Source organism: Mustela lutreola, chromosome 10, assembly GCF_030435805.1.
Source record: "Mustela lutreola isolate mMusLut2 chromosome 10, mMusLut2.pri, whole genome shotgun sequence".
Lineage (NCBI taxonomy): Eukaryota > Metazoa > Chordata > Mammalia > Carnivora > Mustelidae > Mustela > Mustela lutreola.
The window spans coordinates 24,053,879-24,071,396 of NC_081299.1; the positions used below are offsets into that span (position 1 = coordinate 24,053,879).

Consider the following 17,518-nt stretch of genomic DNA (forward strand, 5'->3'; position numbering starts at 1 on the left):
GAACTAGGGAGTGGTTTTCAGGATCTCACAGAGGGCTCCATGAGGAGCACAGAGGGGGTCAGCAGGGAGAGGCCAGGCGGCCATGGGCTCGGGACCCCAGGAACTCGACTCCTCGGCATCCTGGAACATCGGGTTCTGTCTGGTTGTCAGTAGCACCCAGGTCTGCAGCCTCTCTGCCAGTCATGGGCCTTGGACCTGGGGCTGGATCCGGGGGCACCTTAGCGGCTCTTCCTCCGCATCCAACAGGTCACCAAATCACAGGGACAGGGATTCTGTAGGTTCCCTTTCCAATTTTTAGTCCAGTTAGCCCTCTTTTTTCTTCCTTCCCCTCCCTCTTCCCTTGGTCTGTGCGAACGAGAGCATGTGCGTGTGTGCGCACGTGGGCGTGCATGGAAGTGGGGTGGGGTGGGGTGGTTGTGTAACCTGGCCAGGGCTCAGTCACTGAGCTGACTCTCTGGGGCTCAATTTCCCCAATAGCCAAGGGGTGTGTCATCAGCTCACCTGCCTATCTTCCCCAGGCTTGATGAAGTCACCAGAAATTCAACCCGGGTGCCCTGGGCCGCCCGGAGCCTCCGCCTTCCCCCTTCCCTCCCCTCTTCCCAACTTTCAGTTTCTGTTCAGATCCTGGGTGCCACGGGGGGGGGGGGGGGGGGAGGAGGCAGCCGAAGGGGTAGAATGTGGATTGCTTACAACTTTCCAACCAAAATTCCCCTCTTCCGGGGGAGTCCCTTTAAAAGGGAAACTGAAACCCTGTCCGCCTCCAGTCCCCAGTCCCACCCCTTCCTCTCCACACTGTTTGGGTCCCTCACTTCTTCCATTCAGCCTCTTCCTCCAAATGATCTGGTCCCACCTTGCAGCTTTGTGACCCCTCCCCTTGCTTGGCCTCCCAAGGCGCACCCTGTAAAATGAGGACACTGAGTGCCACCTGAGGCTGTGACAAGGGTTCAGCGGGGTGTTTTAGGGTTGAGACAATTGTAGTGACGAAGCATCATGTCCTAGCTGTGTGGCTGGAGACCTGCTCTGAGCCTCAGTGTTCTCATCCGCAAAGTGGAAATGATAATAGCCAGGCCTGGGGTAATTGTGCAGTAAATGAGCCGGTGCCAGCAAGCGAAACCCTTCTACCCATCACCTGAGGCACAGAGCAGAAAGGAAGCAGTCAGCAACATTCACAGGTGCCACCGAGTGAAATGCTGGGCAAGAAGGAGGCACCAATGGGCATTCAACAATGTGCCCATTCCCTTCCCGGCCTGGGGGAAGGTGGAGGCAGGAGGCCAGGAGGCCCCTGAGACGACCTTGCATCCCCTCCCTCAACATTCTTCTGGGGGCAGTGGTAGAAGGACCCCCCCCCCCGGGCTGTTCTAAGGATGCTGAATTATTCAGAGGGAGATTTATTTGGCTCAATCAATTCCTTATATGGTAAAGGAGTCTGTCTCTGATTCTCAACTTCTCTTCCTGCAGCCCAAGAACTGTCCCATTGGGATCTTCTCTTAGTGACTTTTCCTAGAAAGACATGCTAGGAAGTCCCCCTCTGATACATCTGTCTGTCCCCTCTGAGCCTCTCCTCAAATTCTCCTTCGCTCCTGTCTACCGAGGTGTCCTGATATGCTGGTGGCCCTCCCTGAGCACTCCAGGTCACGCCTCAGAGAGATCAAGCTTGCCGCCTGTCTCCTCCCTTTTTCTCTGGCTCACTGGACTTCGACTCTATTGGCTCTTCAGCTCCTCAGTGTTGAGCTTCCCCTGCCTCAGGGCCTTTGAACATGCTGTTTCCTCTGCCTAGATTGCCTCTCTCCACTTCCCTACTTACTGAATTTCTACTCTTCTCTCTCTCTTTTTTAAGATTTTATTTATTTGACAGACAGAGATCACAAGTAAGCAGAGAGGCAGGCAGAGAGAGAAGAGGAAGCAGGCTCCCTGCTGAGCAGAGAGCCAGATGTAGGGCTCCATCCCAGGACCTGAGATCATGACCTGAGCCGAAGGGAGAGGCTTTAACCCACTGAGCCACCCAGCCACGCCCACTCTCTTTTTTAAGGTGTTATTTATTTGAGACAGAGAGTGAGGGAGAGAGACCATGAGTGGGGGTGGGGAGTGGGAACAGCAGAGGGAGAGGGAGAAGCAGACTCCCCTCTGAGCAGGGTCTTGACACGGGGCTTGATAAGGGGCTCAATTCGGGGCTCGATCCCCGAGACTCCAGGATCATGACCTGAGCCCAAGGCAGATGCTTAACTGACTGAACCACCCAGGCACCCTTCTACTCTTCTCTTAAAACCCAAATCAAACCACTCCCGAGGACCTCCAGGTAGAGAGGCTCTCCCCACCACATACTCTATAGCTCTGGGCTTAGGGCTCTCACTGCTCTGTTGCCCAAGATGGGAACCTGACAACCGCCCCCCTCAGCTCATCATCCCCCTTCCTCCACCTCCAGGATGGCGGCCCTTCTCACCTGTGCCAGGGGCCTGCACCACAGCTGCCTTCCCGTGATCTTCTGTCCCACATCCAGCCTCTCTAGCTGCTCTCCTTTGCCTTGGGGCCGCTTTCCAGTAGAGGGTGCCCAATAAATAATTCTTGGCTGATGGGGTAAATGTGCTGAGGAAGGCAGAAGGAATGAAAGGGATGTCAAAATCAAACATGTCCCCTTGGTTTGAAACCTTTCTGTGGCTTCCTACTGCCCTCGGGGTGTCTGTCCCTTATACTGAAGGTTTCACCCTCAGTGCCCAGGACACAGTTCGGACTGCCCACCAAACTATAACCTTGCTCTCCCTGCCATTACACAGGGAGTCCCTCAACCTGGTCTGTCCCTTGGCCAGGCAGTAGGGAGACACTGGGTGGTTGCAGTCACCCAGGCAAGATACGATGGGGACCTGAACTAAAGGTACAGAGCGCAGCCCACACCAGCATTTCCAAGCTGCACCTGTCGCCAGCGTGGGGGCTTCCACATGTAGCTTTGGAGTCAACATCTGAGATGCCCGTTAGAGGCCCCGGGGACAGATCAGGCTCCCAGATGGGTCCATGAGCCTGCACTTCAGAGTTTGGGGTGTCCCAGATTTTTTTTTTTAAGATTTTATGTATTTATTTGACAGAGAGAAATCACAAGTAGATGGAGAGGCAGGCAGAGTGAGAGAGGGAAGCAGGCTCCCCGCTGAGCAGAGAGCAAGGCAGCGGCTTAACCCACTGAGCCACCCAGGCGCCCCTGGGGTGTCCCAGATTTGAACAGGACTAGATGGATAGATGGAATTCACCAGAGAAGGAGTGGCTCGAGAAGGCAGCTCCAGAGGCTCAACAACATTTCGACTCTGGGAGGGGAGCTAGCGGGGGCAGCTGTCGGTCAGTGAGAAAGGAGGAGGTCCAGGGGTGGGGGTGTCCTGGAGGCCGAGGGAAGCAATGGTTTCCAAAAGGAATGAGTGGCCCACCATGTCAAATGCTGCTGAAGAGGGGGAGGAAGATGGAGGGAGAGCGGTGTGAGCGGTGTTCAGGGGGCAGAAGAGGCGGGACTTAGGACTAAGGACTGAGGGAGCTAGTGCGTGAGGGAGAACTGAGCACGAAGCCCAGGGAGGGAGGGCCCAGCTCAGGCAATGGGGGGAAGGAGGTGCCAAGCCGCACACGGGAGCCTAGAGGAGGAGTGGTGGGTACACATGGAAATGGAGAGGTCAGTTTGGGACAGGCTGAGGTGGGGTGACTTTGGAATGTCATTAGGATCAATGGGTCTAGAGCAATCAGTGTTGGAGAGTAAGATGTGTGTGTGTGTGTGTGTGTGTGTGTGTGTGTGTGTGAGGAAGTCTATACGCTGCTGACAATCAAAGTCTCTGTCTCGGGGTGCCTGGGTGGCTCAGTGGGTTAAAGCCTCTGCCTTGGGGCGCCTGGGTGGCTCAGTGGTTTGGGCTGCTGCCTTCGGCTCGGGTCATGATCTCGGGGTCCTGGGATCGAGCCCCGCATCAGGCTCTCTGCTCCGCAGAAAGCCTGCTTCCCTCTCTCTCTTCTCTCTCTCTCTCTGCCTGCCTCTCTGCCTACTTGTGATCTCTGTCTGTCAAATAAATAAATAAAATCTTAAAAAAAAAAAAAAAAAGCCTCTGCCTTCGGCTCGGGTCATGATCCCAGGGTCCTGGGATCGAGCCCCATATCGGGCTCTCTGCTCAGCGGAGAGCCTGCTTCCCTCTCTCTCTCTGCCTCCCTCTCTGCCTACTTGTGATCTCTCTCTGTCAAATAAATAAAACATTTAAACAAACAAACAAAAGTCTCTGTCTCTAGCCTGGATCTCTCCAGGACTCTAGCTATCCTTGGAGATCACTCTGGATGGCCCACAAGGACCTACAACAGCAGGAAAATAGGCCCCGTGGACTAGAAGGGATGGAGCTGTTGGCGGGAAAACCAGGGAGAGACAGGTCCAGATGAAAGCGATAGTGGCTGGGATGAAATGAGGCCAGAAGGCAGAGGAGAAGACAAAGTCCAGAGATGTTCAGGGAGCAGAGAGCTCCAGAGACAGGGACTGGGTCCCATGTGGAGGGAGAGGGGTTGAAGGTGGAAGGGAGATGCTTCTAGAAGTCTGCTCCTATGAGGAGCTGGAGTGGGGCTCCTCTGTTGTTACCTGTTTATGTGACTGAAGCCCCCACAAAGGGCATGGATGAGCCATCCATAGGCCTCATGAGATGGGGAAGGGGGCTGCTGTTGGCCACTGAATAACCGAGTTAGGGTAACCCCCCAAAGACTCCCTCATCTAGCCATCAGTACCTTCTGCCAGATCTTTGTAGGGAGGCTTGGACAGGATCCACTCCTGGCCTCAGCCTCAGGTAGAAGCTGGGAGAGTGTGTAAGAGGGAGCCCAGGGACAGGTGCCCTGAGGCCTTGGACCTGGGTGAGGGCCAGAGGCTACTCACTGCTCACCAGCATCGACTCTGAATCCCCGGCTCTAGACCTGGAGATGTCATGAGGGGACCATGTCCCTTCCTTGCTTGAACCCTGTCCATGGATCCCAATCTCCTCCTGGAGAATGTCCAACCCCTTGCTTTGGTGTTCAAGGTCTTGGAAGCTCCAGGTCCAGTTAGCTTCATTTTAGGCAGAGCCCCGGTGGCTGCCCTTCTCACAGTTACCTCAATGCGATGATCATTTCAGCCTATAAACGACCCAGCCTTTCTCCAGGCTGCCCATTCAGCCTAGAGGGCTATTCCCGGTGTGTGCCTACCCAGTGCCTGCCCTCAAGGGTCCCCTCCTGAGGTCTTTCCTGACCTACCAGAGGACTCACTGTGCCCCCAAACAAACTAACGGCACCCTCCCTCCCGTGGCACTTCACTGAGCTGGACTATGTCTCTGCTTTCCTCCTGCTATGGCACTGTGAGAGTCTGGAGAGCAGGAGCCGGTTGGGTTCCTCCATTCTTCCCCGTTGAGGGGGCCCCAGGGTGGGGGAGGGGCAGAGACGGGGGCAGTGGAAAGGTCAGGAGTGACAGCTCTCCCGGCCCTGAGGGTTCAGTCTAACTCAGCGTGTGGGTGAACGGGGAGAATCAAAATGATCACCCCAAAGAAGAGAGAGGCGAAAACGGCTTTATTTGGGCTGTGAAGGGCGGAAATATGGAGATCCCAGGGGAGAGACCAATGGCAGAGAATCTTCCCCACAGAGAGAGATGCGGGAGTTTGCGGTGCTCCGAGAACACCTCCCTGCTCATCCTGGCCTGGCTCCAGTCAGCCTTGGGACCATGATGCGATGAACCTGAAGCCTGTCTCCCCGGATCCCTGGAAGGCAGACATCCATGAGTCTCCTCTGGAACCTTTAGGCAGAGTGTGTGTAGCTGGGCACCCCACACTGCTTGGGGTCACACACAGCTCTGTCACCAACTAGTGGGTGTCCTTGGGCAGGTCATGTAACGGCTTGGAGCCTCAGTCTTCTCCTGAGGACAGTGGAAATAACAGCGGTACCCACCCCGAAGGTTTGTGATTAAGTCTCGAAAAAGAAAAGGCACGCAAAGTTTTAGCACACTACCTGGCAGAGAGTAAATGAGCAATACCTATTAGTTGTTATGATGATTACTGTTTTGTCAGGACATCTGGGTTCTGATCCCAGTTCTGCCCCATTTCTCTCTCTGGGCCTGCCTGAGTTTCTGTCCGTAAAATGGGGTGTTGAAGGACTAAGTGAGAAAATGGATGTGGCAGAGGCTTCCAAGATGAGTGATCACCCTGCCCCTCTCAGGTTCACCTCCCTGGGGCTGCACGGGGGTGATCACCCCCACTCTGTCAGGTCTTTACTGGGCTCTGTCCAGGCAGGACTCCTCTGCCCGCAAGCAGAATGAGAGGAAGGACTGTGGTTAGATAGCATGAAGGACTTCCTGCCAGGCTACAGGATGCTAACCCTGGAAAGGAGCCAGAGGTCGTGGGACTGAGACTGCTGGTGAGAGGGCCTGCTTCCAGGGGAATGGCCAGGCCAGGCTAGGCTAATGAGGCCAGAGTAGCCCAGAGGGTGAATCAGATCAGCAGTGACCTCACTTCCAGACAGCCTGGAGGGGCCCTGTTTAAACGTGCCTTTCGATTCTCAAGATCACAGAGAATCAGAGACACAGCAGCAGGGCTACTCCAGGGCAGACGGCCAGAGGCGAGGGGCCACGTACCAGACATAGGCTGTTCCCTCCACTCAGAACACTCTTCCCAGAATCTAGAGTGGCTGACCCTTCATCCTTTGAGCCTTGTTACCTCCTCAGGCAGGACTTGACCAACCCATGCATTCACTCAACATTTACTGAACCTCTATTATGAGTCAGGCACTGTAGTAGACAGGACAAAGTCCCTGCCCACTCCATATAAAGTAGCACGTGGCCCACCCTATTCTTCTCCAACCCAGCGCACTGTTTATCTCTGACTTCTTTCTATTGTTTCTCTAACCAGAATGTAAGCCCCATGAGGGTAGGGACTTGGATAGCTTGTTTTACCAATGTGAACCTGATGACAGGGTATAAACCTGGCACAAACTAAAATAGGCCTTTGATAAGTATCTGTTGAATAAATAAGTGGACATAGAGATTAGAGACAGATGGACACCCAGAGAAACAGTCACGCTCAGAGGCAGAGTCAGACATTCAGAGAAACACACAGGATGACTGCCACAACTGTGACTTCAAGGCCACCCAAGCCTTCCTTTCTCAGGTCATTCAGCTTGGTTGCTAGGTAGAAACCTTGTTTGGAACTCTATTTTACTTTATGCTTATGATTATGATTATTTTTAAAAGATTTTATTTATTCATTTGCCGCAGAGAGAGAGTGCACAAGCAGGGGGAACAGCAGGCAAAGTGAGAGGGAGAAGCAGGCTCCCTGCTGAGCAGGGTGCCTGATGTAGGGCTAGATCCCAGGATGTTGGGATCATGACCTGAGCCCAAGACAGCCGCTTAGCTGACTGAGCCACCCAGGCGTCCCTATTATTATTATTATAAAGTAATCTCCGTGGCCAACGTGGGACTCAAATTCAGGACTCTGAGATCAAGAGCTGCATACTCTACCGGTTGAGCCCGCCTGGCACCCCTATATTATTTTACCTTTTGAGGTCCCCTCTGATGAACAGAAATTTTAATATAGTCAAATCTGTCAATCTTGTAAAAACTCTTCCTGGCGGTCAAAGAAAGGAAGGGATGAATAACCCACAGAGTCCCACAGCTGGCCCGAGGGGTCCTCCCCACTGCCGATCAGCCCCTCCAGGTACTGGAGTCTGAGAAGCTGGGCTGCGGAGGTCCCATCGGTACCTTGCCCTTCCCCCAACCATCTCCGCTAGGCCCCGCCCCTGGAGCCCCGCCTCCTCCTCCTCCTCTATCGGCCGCGCCCTCTTTTGGCTCCGCCCCTCACCAGATCTCACGGGCGCAGGGGAACTAGATGTCTCTTCCTCTTGCCCAGGAATTGGTAGTTAATATTCTGCCATCGGTGCTTCCACCTAGAGGGAGGGAAAATTGGGCCGACAGAATGGGGGCAAGGCTCCGCCCCCGTCCACGCCCATTTCGCATAGCCCCGCCCCTTCCTTCCACTCTCTGCAGCCTCAGGCCCCGCCCCTCCCACCCAATTTCGCCCCCTCCTCCTGCTCCCAGGCACCGTCAAGCCTATTCTATCCAATCCCTGACCGGCCCTGGGCTCTGGGGATTCGCCCCTCCGTCACAGGCCCCGCCCCTCCCGCCCCCTCCAGGGCCTCCGCCCCGCTCCGCGCGCTCACATGAGGCGCGGACGCGCGCCGTAGCAGCTGGGCCAGCGCGCGGAGGGGACGTCGGCCAGGCCGGTGGCCCCCGGCAGCAGCAGCAGGTTGCGCGTCGGCCAGCGCCAGGCGGCGCCCGGCGGGCGGCGGCGCTGCGGGCTCAGCCAGTAGTCACCCAGGCTGCGGCGGGAGGCGGGCGCCGGCAAGGCCGGGCCCCGGCAGCCCCAGAAACACAACTCCTGGTCCAGGCGGTGCGGGGGCGTGGCCCGAGGCCGCCTGCGGGGGAGACGGGGCAGCGGTCACCTCGGAGCACCACGGGCGGGGAGAAGGGGGCCGCCTCGAATCCGACGCGGCGAGGCCTGCGTCGGAGTCACTCTTGGTGGAGGGACTCTTTAGGAGGACAGGGAAGGGCACTGGAGGGCCTCATGGGGTCCTCGGCCCGGACGCCACCTCCCCCAGCTGCTGGACCAGGCCCCTTTATGCCGCCGGCGCCCTCCCCGGGGCCCCCCTCACCGGGACAGAAGAAAATTCACCACGAAGTGGGCAGTCTCGGTGAACAGCATGGCGTCCAGCCGGCCCGGCCCGACTTCGACTTCTTAAATACCCGCCGGGGTGTGTGTGGGGGCGGGGAGGCCTGAAAACCCATAGTCCCCCCGGGACAGCCAGCCGTTTTTAGCAGGAGGCATCAGTGGGCAGAACGGGGTGGGGGTAGTACCAGGCCCTTTGGCATGTGGGGTCTAGTCCGTGGTCTGACCTCATCAGCCGTTTTGGTGGGAGGGGGCCAGGCACCGGATTTTGAGATCTCCTGAGACACTACCACTCCCCACCTCCCCACCCTCCCCACCCCAGTCCCCAGGACCAAGGACAGTAAAGGCGGCAGCAAGAGGGGGCCAAGGGCAGTAAGGTCAGCTGCAGGTTAGATAAACCTTACCCGTGGCCGTGCTCAGGCAGAACCCACACCTTAAAAGGTGGCCCGCCTCCCCAGGCAAAAGATCCCCCCCACCTATGCCTCCCAAGGATCTCTTACAAGAGCTTTTTTCCTTACCTCAGGGCACTTTCAAATGTGAGAGGCGGCCACCTCTAGTTTAGGAGTTCTTATCTAGAGACAAAATATGAATGAACTTCTGGGGAATCCAGGACCCCCTAAACTGTCTCAAAGTTCCAAATACACATATATTTCTGGAAAGAATCTGGAAAGGATCTCTGACAGGATCACACTGCCGGTCCAAGAAAAAGCTAGAAGCTCTTGATCTGGTCTAACACACTTGCTTGGGAGAAGGGGAAACTGAGGTTTAGAGAGTGGTTGAGAAAAGCCAAAAGTAAAACCCAGCTTTCATACAACTCTGCCCACCCCTCCAGGAGGTGAGACAACCCCCTGTGCCCTCCTTCTGAGTGGAGCATGGGGTTCAGGGCTCAGCTCAGGGCTTAGAGCCCAGGCTGGGCCCTGCTCCCCGACCCCCTGGGATCTAGAGGAACTCGCTGGCCCAGCTCCCTTTCCCACACTGCCAGTTTGGGCTATTTCCCCCCCAGTGACTCACACTGGCTGCTGGGGAGAGTGGGCAGCTGTTCCGTGCCCCCAGGGCCCAATACAGGCCCTGACTTGCCCCCCAATTGTGTGGCCATATTTGGGGATTTAATCTCTTGTTTTCCCTCCTTAGGGAATCTCCCTCCCCTCATCCCTTCCTCTTTTTCCTATCTCCAACCTCTCCCTCCCTGATGGCTCCTTCCCAGCAGCAAACAAACAGGCTCTAGTCTTCTCTATCTTTGAAAAAGAAGAAAGCCTTCCCTCAACCCTATGTCCTTCTCCAGCTCCCCTTCACAGCCAACATTCTTGAAAGAGTTGTGTACACATGCTGTTTCCACTTCCTCACTCAGCCCCAGCAATCTGGCTTCCTCCCACACCATTCCACAGTAACAGCTCTGCTCCTCAAGGTCATCACTGACCTCCTTGTTGCTAAAGCCAAGGGATGGTCCTGAGTCTTTATCTAACTTGACCCCTTAGCAGCGGCTCACTTCGATACAAATTCTTCCTGCTTGAAATACTTCTGTGTCCTTTTTTTTTTTCTGGACATTGTGCACTCTTCATTTTCCTGCGATCGTACTGGCTGCCGCCACATGGCAAATTTCTCATCCTTTGCTCACTGCCTAATCATGGCCCAAGGAAATCTCGTTGGTTCCCAGGCCTTGGGGATCTGCCTCTGTTAGAGACTCACTTCTCACTTTGAGCCTTCTTCTGTCTTCTCTGCCCCACACCAGTCTCCTGGCACCCCTCCTACCTCCCTCCTCCAGATGTCCCACCTCCCGGGAAATATGCCCCACACCTACCCTTCCTCCCATCCAGGTTCCCTAGCTTGGCCGTTTCCTCAGTTACCAGAACCAAAAATCTGGGTTTTGTTGTAGGAGCTTCTCTCTCTTTTCATATTGAAGCAGCTATGAAATCCTATCCTCTCCAGAACATTTAGTGTTTTTTTTTTGTAAAGATTATATTTATTTATTTGAGAGAGAGAGAGAGAGCTCGCACAATGGGAGGAGTGGCGGAGGGCGAGAGAGAGAGAGAGAGAGAGAGAGAGAATCTCAAGCAGTCCCTTTCCATTCACCCCCCCCCCCGGGGGGGCATGGAGCCAGACTGACTCGGGGCTCAGTCCCACCACCCTGAGATCACAACCTGAGCTGAAATCAAGAGTCTGACACTTTATCAACTGAGCCACCCACGCGCCCGCCCTGGACATTTTAAAAATCCCATAGCTTCTCTCCATTTCCACCGCCAGTGAGTGCCTGTCCAAAGCCCCCTCGCCTTTCACCTGGGCCCCTGCAGCCGCTGCCTGACTTGAATCTGTAGCCACTCTCTATCCCTAACGTGGTCTGTTCCCACAAAGCAGCCAGGATTGTCTTTCCAAAATATGAGTTTGTTCCTCTGCACAGTGTCTTCAGCACCAAGTTTACCCTTGGCATCTACCAGTACCGGTGCCAGGGATAGTCCCCTCATGTCCTTGCCTGGGTCACTGCTGCTTGTCTCAGCTCCAGCTTGTCTCTGTTTGTCCTTTGGGGAACCATTCCGGGCCTCCTAGCTAGCTCTGCTGTTAACTTCTCTTCCCAGCACTGGGGCCTCTCCTCTGTGGCCTTCTCAAGCGTTGTCTAGCTAGTCTAATCTGTAGACCTTCTCCCAACTCCTGAGCCCTGCCACTCGAGGCCCCTGGGGTGTCAGGAAGAACCTGACAGAGGCCCTGCCCTCAGTGAGTCCCCAGTGTGGTGGGGAAGGCAGACATTCACTGAGGAGCAAGGTATGTCTGAGTACACAGTGGGACAAGCAGGTGCTATGAGAGGGGAAGGTCAGGTGGTCTGAGGAGCCTTCTGCAAGAAGGGACAACTGGGGGAGGTTGGAAGGGTAAGTGGGTTGGGAGAGAGGCTGCTCCAGGCAGAAGGAGCGACATGCTGAAAGTGGAAGAATGTTACCTGCATCGCTGGGGGGGATGTCTGGTGTGGCTCGATAAGTGATGCAAAGAAGCCATTGATGAGTCTTAAATAGGATAATGGTATGGCTGGGTTTGTGGTCTTCATAAATAACTCTGGACTTGGGAATGACGGGTCCCTGTGGGGCAAACGGACTCTGGTTGCCTGGAAAGAAGGTGAGGGCAGAGACAGGGAACAAGAATATTTGTGTTGGCTTCACCCTGGAGAGTGGGTGGGGAGAGGCCCGCAGGTGCTGGGACACCGGTATCCCTGTGGTGTCCAACCCTCTAACCTAGCTGGTGTCTGGTTGCCTGATGTCTTCCCTTGGGCCCTCATCCAGCCTTTTCCCTGGAAGAGCAGGTGGAGGCCCGAGAGGCAGCAGGCTGCTGTGAGGGCCTCGGAGGAGGCAGAGGGGAGGAGAAGGGGAAGTTGGGCCAGAGTCCGGATGTGACGGGGTTTCAGGGAAAGTGGCATCTGGGGTTTCCTCAGAGTCTGGAAATTCCACTCTTTCTGGTTCCCCTTGAGGACCACCCCCCACACCGCCTCCTGTTCTGAGGTGCTCCAACTCAGGAGTCCAATCCCTGGAAGACCTCTCTAGGCTTTCTAGGGGCTGTGAGTCTCTGTCTGAAGGGTTGCGTCTGTGATGGATCCCAGGACTCAACAGTCCCTAATGTCAGCACCCATTTCCCATGAGCTGGCCCAGTGCCCATGACCCATGACCCCTTGTAGTCCTCACACTAGTCCTAGGAGGCATGTAGCTTACTTGTCCCCGTCGTACAAGGAGACTTCCAGGGCTTAAGGAACTTGCTAAAATTCCCACAGCTTAAATTTGAATGAAGATTTGACTGACATCAGAGGCTGCTTTTAACTCTGTGCTATATTAAGCCCGTCGACCCCCTGGTTGATTGGCTCAGTAAGGGAAGGAGGCTTTGTGGGGTATTTGCTTATGGTTGGGGTGGCTGTCCCCCCCACCCCCATCAAGCAACGGGAAAGGGTAGTACTGACGTCAATTGTTGCCATGACGATACAGCAACCTTTTCCCTGCCATCTCCATGGTAACCTGGGGGTCCATCTGTACTTCGCCCCCTCCTTCTAAAAGGGGGTCCTTTAGGGAGGGGCTAGCTAATAAGGTATCTGAGAGGCAAGTCAGGGGAAGCCGTAATTGGAGTATGCCCCTTTTCCCAGGTCCCTCCTTATTCTTTGGGCCCAGAGAATAAGGTTGGGCTCAGGGAGTCCTGCCTTAGGGTCTGGGGGCAGCTTTACCCTTAAGGGTGAGGGAGGAAGCTCTCTCTTTCCCACTTGGTGATTCCCCTGGAAATGCCCCCCAACCAAGATCCTAGGCTCACAAACGGAAAAGCTGGGAACTGGCAGAGAGAGGCAAGAGGGATTCCCCAGCCCTCTCCAAGGCTGGACCTCACCCAGGCCCAGGGGACATGACTGGCTGGCTCTCTGCTGCCCCTCAAAGCCAGAGGTAGGAGCAGCAGCAGCCTTTCTTGCTCCAGCGCTGTCTGTGCCCGAGACTCCTGCCTGGTGCGGGAGATGCACGCAGACTTCCAGCAGGTGTCATTAGCCCCATTTCACAGATTTGGAAATGGAGACTCAGAGAGGCTAAGTAACGAGACCAAGTTTGCACAGTTAGAAAATTGCAGAGTCGGGGACGCCTGGGGGGCTCAGTTGGTTAAGCGACTGCCTTCAGCTCAGGTCATGATCCTGGAGTCCGGGATCGAGTCCGCATCAGGCTCCCTGCTCAGCAGGGAGTCTGCTTCTCCCTTTGACCCTCCCCTTTCTCAAGCTCTTTCTCTTTCTCTCTCATTCTCTCTCTCTCAAATAAATAAAATCTTAAAAAAAAAATTGCAGAGTCGGGACTCAAATCTAAGAATTCAGGCCAGTGACTTTTCCGGGGGAACAAAGGAAGAAATGATAACAGGATGGACAAGGGGAAAAGAAATCGGTGAGCGAGCGCGTCAGGTTGGAGCGTGTCATGCTGTCACCTGTAGAGCGAAGCTCAAATCCAAGCCTCCTTGGTCCAGCTTCTCTTCGGTTAGGTTCTTCGTCAGATCCCCTGAATTCTGAGCTCTGCCAGGGCCAGGGATCTGTCAGATTCAAGTCTAGGTTCTCAGCACCTGGTGTAGCCCATATGGGTAGGTGTTGGAAAAAGGTGATTGAACTGATTTCTTGGAACACCCCTGCACTTTCCAGACTTCAGGCCTTTGCGCACAATATTCCCTCCACTTAGTGGAACTAACTGGCCCCAGGGTCTGACCCCTCCAGGCAAGGTGTCTGTAATGTTCGCCTCACTGACTATCCAAGCATATGGGGGATGGCTGGCAGTCAGTCTTTTTTTTTTTTTTTTTTCCTTTTTTTAAAAGGTTTTATTTATTTTAGGGAAAATGAGAGAGCTGGCGGGGAGTGGAGGTGGGGGAAGCGTGGAGCCCAATGTGGGGCTTGATCCAATGACCTGAGATCATGATCTGAGCATAAACCAAGAGTCAGACACTCAGCTCAACCAAGTCATGCAGACACCCCCCTTTTTTTTAAGTGTATGTGTTTAAGCAAGCTCTACACCCAACGTGGGGCTCGAATTTACCACCCTGACATCAAGAGTTGCATGCTTTTCCAACTGAGTCAGCCAGGCAGCCCCCCAGTTTTTTTAAACTAGTAAGGAAGGAACTTGCTGAAGTGAGGTCTTCTGCCCGCTAGGCTATATGAGTCCGTGAGGGCCAGTGCCCGTGTCCTTCAAGTTCACTGCTGAATCCCCAGTGCCCTGCATGGGCCTGGTGGATGGACTTGTACTGACTGAGGTAGGGAGAGCCCAAATGAGAACCCAGTGGCCTGACTCCTTTCACACTGTCCAAGGCTTCTCAGTGCCATGGAACAGAATAGCCACCCTGGCCCCTGCCACTGTCTCTCTCTCTCTCTGGGCTTCTTTTCCTCTCAGGGATACTGAATCTTTACATAAGCTCTCTCTTCTCCTGGAATATGTGTTTTGTTTTGTTTTGTTTTGTTTTGCATTTCTTCCCATTGTTTTCTGGTGATGCTGTCCATCACCTGGCCATGCTTCCACCTCAAGGGCAGGTTCTGCTGGCCCAGCTGGATCAGTTACAGTCTCGCATTTCCCTGAAGATGGTAATTGGCCAAAACAGTGTGCATGCGACTTAAATGAAGGGCCAATCACTGCCCTTCCCAAGGTCAGATAAACTGAGGCTGGGAGAAAGCACGTCTCCCTTCTACTGCAGATTTCCAAACTGCCACAGCCATGTTCCCTGCCCAGAGGAGATAATCAGGGATAAGAGATGAACAAAGGAGCAGTCCTGGTGGGCCCAGCAGACACTTTGGTTTCTACAGTTCTTCCTTTGAGCTTAGGTATCTGGAAAGCTTTTATTCTTCCCAGCCACTGGAAACAACCAATTCTTTTTTTGGCATAAGTTAACTTCATTTGTTTGTAAAGGAGAGACCTTACCAATACAGAGGCCAATAATTTTTTCTCTCTAAACTTACAGTGGTCTTGTAAGAAGGGGGGTGACTGTTTACAGGAAGGCCCCCTTCTAGCACAGCTCAGCGCGGGTTATGCCGAGTAGGGCCTGCCTGGCTGGAGTTTGATGGGGATGGAAACAGCTAGATTACTGCACTTAATAGAGTGAACTGAGAGCCCCGGGGGCTCTCTAAGAATGGAGGAGGTGGGGAATAAGGAGGAGAGAGAAGTCAGCACTGTGGCCTGAAGCCACGGATTCTTCTGGTGGGTGAAAGGGAAAGAGAAGCAAGGGAAGACTTTCCAACACCAGGGTGTTTGAAGGACCAGGCACTGAGTGGTCGTCTAAAATCCTCACTTTGAAGTAGACCCTTTATTGGCAAACATCATTTCCTCTTTTTTTTTTCTTTTTAATATTTTTACTTTACTTTTTTAAATTTTTAATTCCAGTTAGTTAACATAGTGTAATATTAATTTCAGGTGTACATTATAGTGACCTCTTCTCCTCTTTTAATGAGTCTCCTAAGTTTGGGACTGCCTGGGAGAGAATTAATGTGGAAACTGAGAATGGTGGTCCTTTTGGGTGAGTGTGGGATTTTGAAGTACTCTAGGGAGGGCTGGGAATTCTACTCCATGTGGATTAGCGGTGTTAGGTCCTTTGCCTTTAGATTTCAGGGGACAGGAGAGAGTGAACCTGACCTCTGGGTTATGTGTATTTTTTCCCCAATATTAAAATAATACAGACTCATTAAAAAACAAAACTGGAAAGTGGAAAATACTTGTTCAGCTAAATGCTATACTTCCAGGCATACTTGGGTCATGGATGGATTTTAGAGTATTAAGTCTGAGGACACTGAGAAGTGTGCTAGCCTATCAACCATCATCTGCGGGAGCCTGGGCAAGTGTCTCAGGCTCTGTTCCCTCGCCTATAAAAGGGGAATGAGAAATCAAGGTGTTTCAAACGACTTCTCTCCCAATCTTTTTCTGGTTCCACTATTCCTAGGAGAAATCAGGCTCTAGATGGCCCCTAACCTGAGGCGCCCAGGGTCACAGAACAGCAGGTAGCAAACTCTAATTCCAACTCGGGAGCATTAAATGGGCGGGTGTGGTTGGCCATTCTCTTTATTCTGAGTTGTCTGTCCAGCCCCTCCAGTCGGGAGCTTCTCTGGACCCCCGGAATCTAGCACAGCTATGCGGATTGCATTGGAAAACCCAGGAGAGGGATGAGGAGAAGGATGAGGCCAGGGGCCGAGGGGAAAGATAATCCTGGAAGGGGTCAGGATCAGTAAGAAGTTGGGTGCAGGGCGTTTGGGCCGACGGGGAGGGCCGGCCTCTAGGGCTAGGTCTAAGGGAGGAGGCCGCCAAGAGGAAGGAGCTGTTGGATGGGGCGGAGCAGTTTGCGGACCGATGGACGGGACAGACATACACGGCCAGCCCGGAGTGGAAAGAACAGTTTATGCTGTGCTTTATTAAAATGTGCATCATTCTTTTATTTTAAAATGTGCATCATTGTCTCGTGCTCGGCGCGCGCGACCTCAGCGTGGTGGCCCGCTGTGGGCCTCGTCCCCGCCCGGCTCCCGCGGAGCCGCCGTGCGCAGGCGCACTCAGGTGGCGCGGGCCCGGGGGCTCCCGCCCATGGCCAGGTAGACGTCGATGGGCACGTGCAGCAGCGTCAGGCAGTGGCAGCCCGGGCAGCGTCGAAGCGGCCTGAGGAAAGTGGGGCCCCGCCTCTGCTGTTGGGAACGCGCCTGGGGACTGCACCCGGGCCAACCCGCCCCCACGGGGGTTCCGCGGTGGCGGAGGGTGGGGGAGGCCCTGACGCCGGGACGGGGTTATGGGCAGGGAAAGCCTGGACGCAGGCGGTCCGGAGGCCCCGCACAGCGGGGACGGTCGGGGCGACGGGGAGGGCGCCGGCCTCACCTGACCGGGTTGTGCTCCGTGGCCACCGGCTCCGGGCTGTCCTGGGACTCGGGGGCGGCGGCAAGGCCAGGGGAGTCTCCGGCCTCAATGGGGAATCTTCGACCCTGCGGGGGCTCCTGGGCACTCATGTCCAGGCCCCGGGGCGCTCTGCGAGGGGAGTGGCAGTCAGGCCGCTCCTGGGCCGCCGGGCGCCCCCTGCCCGCGCCCGCCCCCTGGGCCGTTGCTCACCTGCCGGAGGCCGAGGCCGGTCCCAGGCTGGAAGCAGCTGCCGGACCCCTGGCCGCGGGAGGACGCTCCGGTCCAGGCGGAGCCCGGCAGGTGTCTGCGGCGCGCCGCGCCCCGGGCATCGAGGGGGCGGGCTGCATTGTGACCCGGGCCGCGGCGCGCTGACCTCACAGAGCCCGTTCCTCTCGCGGGGAACCACCCTCCCTCCCACCCCCATCGACTCGGGAGGCCCGGCACTCAGTGCGGCCGCGAGCCGGGGCTGGAGGGCTCCGGCCATGGCGCCTCGGCACTGGGTCGGGCCGACCCCCG

General features: G+C 55.2%; 1 protein-coding gene across 1 annotated transcript; it reads right to left on the reverse strand.

Annotated features, from left to right (window-relative positions):
• Positions 1-16,505: 16,505 nt before the first annotated feature.
• Positions 16,506-17,468, reverse strand: FAM229A (family with sequence similarity 229 member A). The gene is made up of 3 exons (XM_059136070.1): positions 17,213-17,468; positions 16,985-17,131; positions 16,506-16,771 (listed from the first exon to the last, which is right to left on the reverse strand). The coding sequence occupies exons 1-3, from the start codon at positions 17,347-17,349 to the stop codon at positions 16,669-16,671; spliced, it is 387 nt and encodes a 128-aa protein (XP_058992053.1). The 5' UTR covers positions 17,350-17,468; the 3' UTR covers positions 16,506-16,668.
• Positions 17,469-17,518: the final 50 nt, after the last annotated feature.